Source organism: Camelina sativa, chromosome 7 (genome assembly GCF_000633955.1).
Source record: "Camelina sativa cultivar DH55 chromosome 7, Cs, whole genome shotgun sequence".
NCBI classification, from domain to species: Eukaryota; Viridiplantae; Streptophyta; class Magnoliopsida; order Brassicales; family Brassicaceae; genus Camelina; species Camelina sativa.
In genome coordinates, this window is record NC_025691.1 from 16,663,475 (window position 1) to 16,674,907 (window position 11,433).

At 36.8% G+C, this 11,433-nt stretch overlaps 1 protein-coding gene across 1 annotated transcript; it reads left to right on the forward strand.

The window, feature by feature from the left end:
* On the forward strand, positions 166-3,230 carry LOC104701289 (LEAF RUST 10 DISEASE-RESISTANCE LOCUS RECEPTOR-LIKE PROTEIN KINASE-like 2.7). Its single transcript, XM_010416940.2, has 4 exons — positions 166-899; positions 1,112-1,813; positions 1,913-1,939; positions 2,031-3,230. Exons 1-4 carry the CDS (start codon positions 257-259, stop codon positions 3,125-3,127), a joined length of 2,469 nt encoding a protein of 822 aa, XP_010415242.1. The 5' UTR covers positions 166-256; the 3' UTR covers positions 3,128-3,230.

An 11,433-nucleotide genomic window follows, 5' to 3' on the forward strand; every position in this document is an offset into this window, starting at 1 on the left:
TGATAGGTTAAAGAAGTTTCCGACAAATCTCGTGGTCGATATATTAAGAGGATGAAGACGAATAGATATTTTTTCCGACAAATCTCGTGGTCATCCCTAATCAAGATAAAATTTTCCATGTTTTGCCTCATTATTGTCTCACGACCAGACGTTTTAAATATAATATGATTAACCAATCTCCACTATTCCACATATACTCTTGGTCTCTCTTTCTTTGATACCTCTGAACACAAATTCTCAAATCTCAACCAAAATCATGTACCACGTCCCCAATTCTTGTTTGTTTTTTTTCTTTCTCTCCTCCTTATTCTACAATCTTCCTTGTGCTTCAAGCAAAGAAGGGCTTGCGTGGTGTGAGACTACTCAGTTTCAGTGTGGGAACATTACCGCGGGTTTCCCCTTCTGGGGTGGGAACCGTCCTGAACCTTGCGGTCATGCGTCGCTGGAGCTTCGCTGCAACAGCAAAAACATCACCTCTTTAAACATCTTAAACCATGAGTACAATGTTTTCCATATAAATCAAACATCTAATAATATTCTTAGACTTGTCAGAGCTGATTTTTTAGGTTCTTTTTGCTCTGCTTCATTCAAAACCACGATCTTCTCTCCCGAAATCTCTGAGCTTCCAAACTACAAGAACCTCACCATTTTATATAACTGCAACCCTCATCTTCATTACATTTCGAATTATACATGTCCTGGGAGAGGTGTTGTCTCAGCGTATCAAAACCCTATTTATCAAAGTTTCTGCCAAGATAATTTCACTTTGAGTGTTCCTCAGACATACTTTCCAGAAGATAAAGAACTGAATCTAACTCATCTGGAAACTGTTCTAAGAGAAGGAGTTGACGTGATGGTGAATACTGATGAGATAACGTGTGAAGAATGTTCATTCTCAAGTAAGTTTCACTAAGTATATATATTTTTTTTCACTAAGTATAGCATTAATTGTTACATTTTCTTTCTTACTTTTTTATTTGTATGAATGTTTCATAAATAAAAAAAAACTCTGTTTAATTTACAATATATGCATATGTGTTCTTTGAATTTTAAAGCATAGAGTTTTCTTAGGGATGGCTTTGTGTGATCTCAAATTGTTCTTTTTAATCAGGTTATTACGAACGCTGCAGTCCACCATTTAGCTGCGGGGATCAGGCCAGTCTCTTGTACCCTTTCTGGGTACGTGGCAGAGAAGACTGTGGCCATCCCTATTTCAAGCTTGATTGTAGCAAAGAATTCGCAGAGCTAACCATCTCCTTTGCGACGTACAGAATCTTAGAAGCCAACTATGACTCTGGTATCATAAGACTCGCAAGATTGGATTACATAAACAATCTGTGTCCCCTAGACGCAGTGAATGCGACATTCCTTGACAGTGTACTTCCATTCGCTCCTCAGACCGAGATGCTAACAATATATTACGGCTGCCAAAAACTTTCATCTCCTGATGCTTCTTACTTTGGAGAGCTTCATTGTGGAAGTGATAAAAAAGCTACAGCAAACTACTATGTGACGAGAAACCTCTCCTCTCCTTCACTATACGAAAGTAACGGCCTTCTATCTGACAACTTGAGGGAAAACTGCAAAAAAGGTGTCAGTATACCAGTGTATGCATCGGCCTTGAACACACCGCGTCTAGATAGTCTACAGAAGACTCTTCAAAAGGGTTTCCAGGTTGAGCATAATGGAAACTGTTCAAGGTGCATTGAATCTAAGGGTGCTTGTGGATACAATCAGACTTCAGAAAATTTTGTCTGCTATTGTAAGGATGGCACCTATGGAATTAATTGTGCCTCTAGAAAGGGTAGTCACGGTAAACAACTCTATTTACTAATTTTTTTTTTTCTTAACCATTTCGAGACAAGTTTGGTTATATATTTCTGAGAAATATTACTTTTCAATGGTTGTACAGGAACTTCTGTCACTATTATTCGCATTGGTAAGTCTCCTGGCCAGAGAGAATATGAATTTTTCTTAATTTCAAGATCAATAAAGAAGTTACTAACTCATACGTTATTTCCGGTTCGCAGTTTCAGGTTCAGTAGCAGGGGTTCTTTTGTTTATGGTGTTAATAACATTGTTTCTCCGTTTTCTTCGGGTGAGAGAAATAAGATTGAGACACCGGAACCTGAAGGCTCTTATCCCGCTTGAACACTATAGTTACACACAAGTGAAGAGAATCACAAAGTCGTTTGCAGAAGTGGTTGGGATAGGCGGATTTGGGATTGTTTATCGAGGAACACTTGGTGACGGTCGTATGGTTGCAGTGAAGGTCTTGAAAGATTCAAAGGGTAATGGTGAAGACTTCATCAATGAAGTTGCGAGCATGAGCAGAACTTCTCATGTCAACATTGTCTCCTTGCTTGGTTTCTGCTCTGAAGGTTCTAAAAGAGCAATTATTTATGAATTTTTGGAAAATGGGTCACTTGATAAATTCATTTCAGGCAAGAGCTTAGTGAGTTTGGACTGGACGGCGCTATATAATATTGCCCTAGGAGTTGCTCGTGGTCTAGAGTACTTGCACCATGGATGCCAGACAAGGATTGTACACTTTGACATTAAACCACAAAATGTACTCTTAGATGACGATCTCTGCCCCAAAGTTTCGGATTTCGGCCTAGCTAAGCTCTGTGAGAAAAAAGGGAGCATCTTGTCAATAGTGGACACAAGAGGTACCATAGGGTACATTGCACCGGAGATGATCTCCAGAGTTTATGGGAATGTGTCGCACAAGTCAGATGTCTATAGCTATGGAATGTTGGTTCTTGATATGATCGGTGCAAGGAACAAAGAAAAAGCTAATCAATCCTCTACTTCTAGCACAAGTACTATGTACTTTCCTGAATGGATCTATAAGGATCTTGAGAAGGGAGACGATGGACGGCTTAATGGGAATGGATTCACCTGTGAAGATGAAGACATAGCAAAGAAGATGACATTGGTGAGTCTATGGTGTATTCAGCCTTCCCCACTAGATCGTCCACCGATGAACAAAGTTGTAGAGATGATAGAAGGAAACTTGGATGCTCTTGAAGTCCCTCCTAGGCCTGTTTTTCAAATTCCCACGGTCCCTGTACAAGACTCTTCAACATTTTCAGAGGGTATCTCTGGTTACGCAGAAAGATAATAAAAAAGCTTCCTAAATGGATTAACAACTATTTATACATCTATTCAAAAAGTCATATATTATCAACATTCTGGATTAACCAAAGGGTTTTTGAGTTGAACTATATCTTTTTTCTTTGTTAACCTAGTTAATATAGTTTTCTATGGCGATAAAACATTTTGAGGGGTTACAAGAAAACATGAAACCAACACTTTGAGTTTCATCAACAAATTATCCAAGCTGTTTGAATAAACTACTACTTTATCCTTGTTGTTCTTTGCAAAAACACCTATTGTCACATTTATTAACAAACCTCATAGTGGGGTAATAGCAATGTAAGCATCAACACAAACCTAATAAGAGAAACTAAGACCGTTTGATATACAAGAAAAGTTTCCAACCTAAGTCTTAGACAGTAGCCATAAAGAGCTGATAGCATTATTGACTTTTCAAGTCTCCTAAACCTTCTTAGATCACCTTTATAGGATGAAGATAAACAGATTTAGGAGGTAGCAATAAAAGAATCTATACTATGAAAGTTGGCTAACTCTCTCCATCCTTCTGCCACATCAACAATAGAGAGATGGACACATGTCAATGACTAAAATCAACCAATCATCTTGAATTCTTTATGTTGCTTGACTGATCCTCTTCGTCTTCCCTCGCTTGATTTTTTTAGTAACTGCTATTTCAACCCTTTTCGCCTTCTGTTGCTTTGATTTTTGTAGTAACTGCTCTTTTATAATATCTCTCACATCCTACTGTTTTTTTTGTAGTGAACGAAGATGTGTGGAAGATGAATGTCAACTACAGAGAAAGGAAAACTTGAAGATCAAGCATATTCATAGAGTACTCTTTTGAAGAAATCGCCAACGAGACTTGGCTTCAGAATATAGATTAGAATGCTGAATATAATAAATGATTGAACTTCCTAAAGAAAGAAAATTGTCTTATAATGTTAAGATTGTCTTAACATCATCTATAAATTGTCTAACTGAAATTTATTAGTATGCTTATTGTTCCAAATAGCTGATGGGTACATCTTGTAGCTGTTTAGGCTTCTCAAGAGTCTATATCCACACATAAACAAATTTATATTGGTTGTAACTGGTTATTTTTTGTAGCTTACCTATACTATGTTAATGCATTAGTAATGGTTTTTTTATTTTGCTCAAAATAGATTACAAGTTAGTTATTTCATTATGGGAATTGCATGCTATGTTTTGCTTCCTATTTTCTTTAATTATTCATATATTTCTTACTTTGGTACAGTGTAGCAGGTTCGAAAAAAGCAAATCCTTATATGGCAGGAGTCGTGAATATATAGAGAAAGATATTTAATTAGTTCTTCTAATTATAGTTTGTAAGTGATTATATTTATTCTCATTCGATAACAAACAAGAAAAAATCAAAATTCTCTCTTAATCATACATTGTTGTGTTGTTTTCCTTCTCTGCAAACCTTTTTCTATGACTATATTTGATCAACTATAAACAAGATTGCAAGTTCATTCTCACTATGGTGAACCTTAAAGATTTTTTTAATTGAGTGGTATTGTTTCTAAATTTTTATTTTATGTATCTAGGACCGGTATGTGTGTTGCTAAATATAATCTTACTATTGAATAAGAAGTTGGTCATTTTGTGTTTGATTTTTAAGAGGTAGAATAGATTATGAGACTTGGGAATTAGCCAAATTTACTACAGTTTTTTTTAACTGCTACAGTGCGAGAGAAAAAGAAGATTCAATCATTTGCGGTGGCTACTCCAAATTTTCAGTCACATGATATTGTTCACCATGGTTTGTGTTTTAGTTTTTTTTGACTACTCAATACACGATCTCATATTGACAGTAAAAATATAATTGTTCATATCACCAAAAGATAACCCGCGTAGTGCACGGGTACTCATCTTGTCTTATATAATAAGAGAAGGTTTTTTCTAACTTTGCCTAACAATGTTACATTTGTCACTCTAGCTTTATGACATATGTCATTCTCATTTATTTTAAATTTAACATTCTGTTTTTTTTATTTGACTTTATTTCATTTGTATCTTATGTGGTATATAGTTTGCTTTATAAATTTTTTTCAAAATTGTCACAAAAATATATTCCTTCTATTTTTTAGTTTAGCATCTAATATATTTCATAATGAAATCATACACCATAGAACCTAAAAAAAAAATACTGACCACCCAACTAAAAAAATATAAACAAATTGAAACCAAATAAAAATAGAAAATGGTTTCATACTTTTAAAGTAAAAACTGAAACCAAATTAATTTATGATAGACTAATTTAAAAATATAGAAGATTTTCTAATATATATATATATATATATATATACATTGTGTTCAATAATCATATATAATGTATTAAAGACACAACTCAAATTTGTATTTAATAGTATTCTATAAGTTACAGTTTGACTGTCTTTAAAACATATGTACTAAAAAATGGTATCATAACATAATTGTTTTATCTCCCCAATAAAATAACAGAAAACACAAGTTTCAAAATTAATTTATTGTTAATTATACTATTTATTTTAAAATGATTAGAAATATAGAAAATTTATAGAAGAAAAACATATTTATATTAAATTTAACACACTTTTATTTCATGAATTTTATTAAAAATTAGTTAGACTTAGAGTATAAGATATTTGTTTTGTGATATCGTTTCAATAAATTCTTTTAAAATTGACTTATAATATCATAAAAAAAATTTGTTGTTAACTATTACTTTTATATATGAAAATAAAATTAATATATAAGATAACATAATTTATCTATCAAAGTAAGGTCTTACACTTTTTTCTTTAGAATATTTATCAGTTTTTTTTCCAAAAAAACAAACTGTAAATAAATTAATTTATCTTAATTATTAACGAACATACAAAATTTAATTAATTTTGCTGTAACTAATTGTCCTATTACTATAAAACGGTTTCATACATTTCAAAGTAAAAACTGAAACCAAATTAATGATGATAAACTAATTTAAAAATATAAATGATTTTCTAATATATAAAAAACTCAAATTATATTCAGTAATCATATATAATGTATTAAAGACACTACTCAAATTTTTATTAAATAGTAATTTATAAGTTACTGTTTGATTATCTTTAAAACATATGTACTAAAAACATAATAGTATCATAACATAATTGCTTTATCACCCTATAATATAACAGAAAATAATAATTTCAAAATTAATTTATTGTTAATTATACTATTTATATTAAAATGATTAGAAATAGAGACAATAAATAGACTTGGAGAACAAGTTATACACTTTCCTATTCTCTGTAAAGTAAATCTCCAACACAATGTATATATGTAACATGTGCATATATCTCTCTCAATACTCCTCCTCAAGTTGGAGCATGTAAATCTGAAATGCCCAACTTGGATGTCAAACCTTCAAACTGTCCACGACCCAAAGCCTTTGTAAGCAAATCTGCGATTTGATCATGAGTATTTACATGAACCATTGTAAGAGTCCCATCTTGAACAGCATCACGAACAGCATGGCAATCCCGCTCTATATGCTTAGTTCTTTCATGAAAAACTGGATTAGAAGAGATGTGAATAGCGGCCTGACTATCCCAAAACAAACGTGTCGGTTGAGGTTGAGGATAGCCTAAATCTTCCAAAAGTTGTTTGAGACATTGAACCTCCTGTAATGCATGACGCATGGAACGATATTCAGCCTCGGCGGATGAATGAGACACTGTCTTCTGTTTCTTTGTCTTCCACGAAATCGGAGATCCTCCCAAAAACATGACATAAGCACTTAGAGAACGGCGAGTGGCTGGACAAGAGCTAAAATCAGCATCACAGTAGGCGGTGAGAGTAAGATCAGAATCCGAGCTTAGTAACACGCCACGTCCCGGAGAACCTTTCAAATAACGCACAACACGGAGCGCAGCCTCCCAATGATCAACATGGGGCTTTTTCAAAAACTGAGATAAAAGATGAACAACAAAACATAACTCAGGTCGAGTGGTAAGGAGATATATAAGTCGACCAACGAGTCTCCTATACGCTGCAGGATTAGAGAGAAAATCACTTTTACTTGAACCCAAATTATGATTCTGATCAATCGGAGTTGGAAATGGTTTACAACCAAGAAGACCAGTTTCTGTTACTATATCAAGAGCATATTTTCTTTGAGAAAGATAAAAACCTTCGAAACCTCTGGCAATCTCAATCCCAAGAAAATATTTGGCCTGTCCCAAATCCTTCATGTGAAAACATCTGCCCAAGTAATGTTTAAAACTCTGAAGCATCCGCGTGTTGTTTCCACAAATTAATAAATCATCCACATAAACAAGAACTCGAAGCTCTACACCCTCACGTGAAAGAGTAAAAAGTGAATAATCCGCATAAGACTGGATAATACCAAATTTTGTCAATGCCGAAGAAAGTTTAGCAAACCAACACCGATAAGCTTGCTTAAGACCATACAAAGATTTGTGGAGACGACAAACTTTATTTGGATCTGGATGACGAAAACCAAGAGGCAATTTCATATAGACTACCTCTTCTAAATCACCATGAAGAAAAGCATTGTGAACATCCATTTGATGTGCTTCCCAATTATTAGCCGAAACAATACGTAACAAACTACGAACCGTCTTCATCATGACAACCGGAGCAAACGTTTCGTTATAGTCTTCACCTTCTATTTGTCGATTTCCACATGCAACTAACCGGGCTTTATAATGCTCAAGAGAACCATCAGCATGCAACTTTATTTTATACACCCACTTGTTGTTAATAGCTTCTTTCCCTGGAGGCAGATCAACAATACTCAAAGTGCCACTGTCTTCGAGGGCTTCGACTTCGGTACCCATAGCTTTAATCCAACGTGGGTCAAGCATAGCCTGTTTATACGAAGTTGGTTCTACCCCATCGAGTACTGCTGCTAAAAACACTTTATGACTAGGGGAGAACATATCATCAGATATATAATTCGTAAGAGGATACGGTGTGTTACCTTGGACCAAGAACGAAGCATTTGAAGTAGAGTCAGGTGGAGCGTGATGGGAGTCTTCAGTACAGTTAGCATGATATGTGACGTATCCTTGTAATCGAACAGAAGGAAACTTTGCACGCTGTCCTTTACCCATTTCAATAGCATCAGGCTGTTGTGGTTGTAACATCTCCGATGACATTGTCGATGGCGGAGATAATGGCTCAACGGGAACGACCGCTGGCGACGGAGCGGATGGCAACACAGTTGAAGAAGGCAATGGTACCTCCGGTGGCGGAGTGGACGACACGTCCGGTGTTAAGGTCGGTGACACGTCCGGTGATAAAGTCAGATACACGTCCGATGATAAAGTCGGAGACACGTCCGATGGAGGAGATGCAACATGATCACTATCTTCGTGCAATTCGCTCCCCCTTACTACATGAGTTGGTGACAAATCAATGATCCAATCCTCATCAACCGTCTCAATGGTTGAAGTATGCGCATCAGGATGCTCGACAAAAGGGAAAATATTTTCTTGAAAAACTACGTCACGTGAAACCAAAAACTCTTTGCTCTCAAGATCATAAACTTTCCATCCTTTCTTGCCAAAGGGGTAACCCATAAAAATACAATGCAGAGCCAAATACCCTCAGTTGATCGTATGATGGTTTTACCCCATGAAGGAGTTCATACGGTGTTTGACCTTGAAGTAATTTTGATGGGGTGCGATTGACAAGATACGCAGCGGTTAAAATCGCTTCACCCCAAAACTGAACAGTAAGATTAGCTTGGAAAAGTAGAGAACAAGCAATATTTAAAATATGACGATGCTTCCTCTCAACGCGTCCATTCTGCTGAGGAGTATCGACACATGAAGTCTGATAAACAATACCGTTGTCTTTGAAGTATGTAGAAAGACACATAAACTCCGTACCATTGTCACTACGGACCATACGAACTGATTTGCCAAACTGTTTTTCAGCATATGCACAAAATTTTTGTAGAACACGTCTAACCTCTGATTTTTCGAGCAAGAGATGTGTCCAAACTGCTCTAGAAAAATCATCCACAATTGTCAAAAAATAAACAGCTCCACATGAAGCTGAAACTCGATATGGCCCCCAAACATCCACATGAATGAGAGAAAAACAATCTGTTGCTTTATTAGAATTGTCATAAAATACTTCTCTTGTTTGCTTAGCTTTAAAACATACGTCACAACGACTAGAACTGTCTAATTTCGAAATTCGAGAAAGAAGGATGTCCGAGTCGGCGATGCCACAAAGTCGAATCACATTGCACGTCAACCTTGTTTTTTCGTACAACTTCCACATCCGTGAAATAGTAGACCCCATCACGCTCTTTCCCGGCTCCAATCAAAGTCTTCGAAAAACGGTCCTGTAAAACACAAAGTGTATCGGTAAACATGGCTACACCTTTAATCTGTTTTAACAACTTGGAAATAGACAACAAAGAACAATTGAGATCAGGAACATATAGAACGTCCATAAGAGTGAGACGATCTGAAACGCGGAACACGCTGATACTCTGAGAAACGGTTTTACTTCCATCTGCAAATCCCACTGAGCAAACAGGAATGGGAACAACATTTTCTTACAAGGAAAGGTTTCCTGTCATATGATGTGATGCACCCGTATCAAGAATCATGTCCTCACTAATCTTACCAGAAAGCTTGTCGGAGTTGCCAGAAGATTTCTCTTTAGCCAATTGTCATATAGCCTGAGGACTTGTCGCGTGAGCCACTATCGCAAAACCGCAACCTCGACCGGATGGTCCTGAACTCGATCCACGCCCACGGTTGGAACCACGACAACCATTCTTATTATTTCGTTCACTCCACCATTCTGGATAACCCACAAGCTGCCAGCAAAATTCTTTTTCATGACCACTCCTTCCACAATTGGAACACACCATGTTACGGTCTCTGTTTCTAGTTGCATTAGGAATGAAACGAGAGACAAAACCAAATGCATCAGCCGATTCACGAGTAAGTGCAGGTGATGAGTCTTCACGACGAGTGGTGAAACCAACAACATCTTGTTGCTGTTCTTTCTTCTTCGCTGCCGCAAGTCTCTGTTCTTCTCTAATTGCCTTAGCATATGCTTGTCCCAGATCAGGCATAGGATCGGCATCAATAATTTGACAAATCACATTGCCAAAACGGGACTCATCAAGCCCCATAACAAACTGGTGAACTTTTTCATCTTCTCTTTCTGTGGCGATTTTGGCTCCTGCTCCACACGTACACACAGGAATTGGGCGATAATTCTGAAGCTCATCCCACAACACCACCAAACGTCCGTAATAATCAATTACGGACTGTCCATCTTGACGACATGAAGCTAGGAGACACACGATCTGGTGAATTCTGACCTTGTTTCCAACAGAAAAACGTTCCTTCAAGCTCTCCCATAGCTCACCTGCATCATCGATGAACGACACCGTGGAACGCACACGTGATACGATGGAAGTTCGTAGCCATCCCACAACCATGGAATTCACACTGGTCCATGATTCCAACTCCGAACCTCCAGTTGTTGGCTTCTTGATCGAACCATCAATGAAACCAGTCTTCCTTTTAGCCTTCAGAGCGTTAACCATCTCCGTAGCCCATTCAGCATAATTCTCTCCCGTGATCATGATGGAACCAGGGTTATCACCAGAAAACAGAGAGTAAGGCGTGATTTCTGTTGAATCATTGCCCTTAGTAACAATAGCCTTGGTATCTTCGTGGCTTGACATTGGAACAAGATTTTGGTCTTAATCAAAGATCAAAGATCGACAAAAAAAAAGAAGAAAACGTTTAGAGAACAATGAAAACGAAAAAAAAAAAAAATTAGCCCTAGTGCTCTGATACCAGGTAAATCTTAGGAGCGGCTAGGTTTAGAATGTGTTTTCTTATTGATATTAAACGTTTACAACTCAATATATATACAAGAGATCCTTAGACCAACTAGACTTGGAGAACAAGTTATACACTATCCTATTCTCTGTAAAGTAAATCTCCAACACAATGTATATATGTAACATGTGCATATATCTCTCTCAATAACAAGGCTGCCCATGTGTGGAAAGAGAAGGGTCTATATCTGATACGACTTGTCACCCCCACCCATAGTTCCTCACTGACTTCGCATCGGAGAAAAAGGTGATCTCGGGTTTCCTGCATCAGACCACATAAACAACACTTTTCCTCAATTTGATACCCCCATTGCACTAGTCTCTCTCTTGTTGGTAACCTATCCAGGTGCATGAGCCACATCATGAAGGCATGTCTAGGTATTGCTCCTTTAAACCAGACTTGTCTAGCCCAGGTGGGT

Excerpts from the sequence above, each read along its gene's own strand:
- LOC104701289 (XM_010416940.2), top strand. The coding sequence starts at position 257 with ATGTACCACGTCCCCAATTCTTGTTTGTTTTTTTTCTTTCTCTCCTCC. Across the intron at positions 1,814-1,912 it reads CTCTAGAAAGGGTAGTCACG|GAACTTCTGTCACTATTATT; the intron begins GTAAACAACTCT and ends ATGGTTGTACAG. Across the intron at positions 1,940-2,030 it reads TGTCACTATTATTCGCATTG|TTTCAGGTTCAGTAGCAGGG; the intron begins GTAAGTCTCCTG and ends TCCGGTTCGCAG.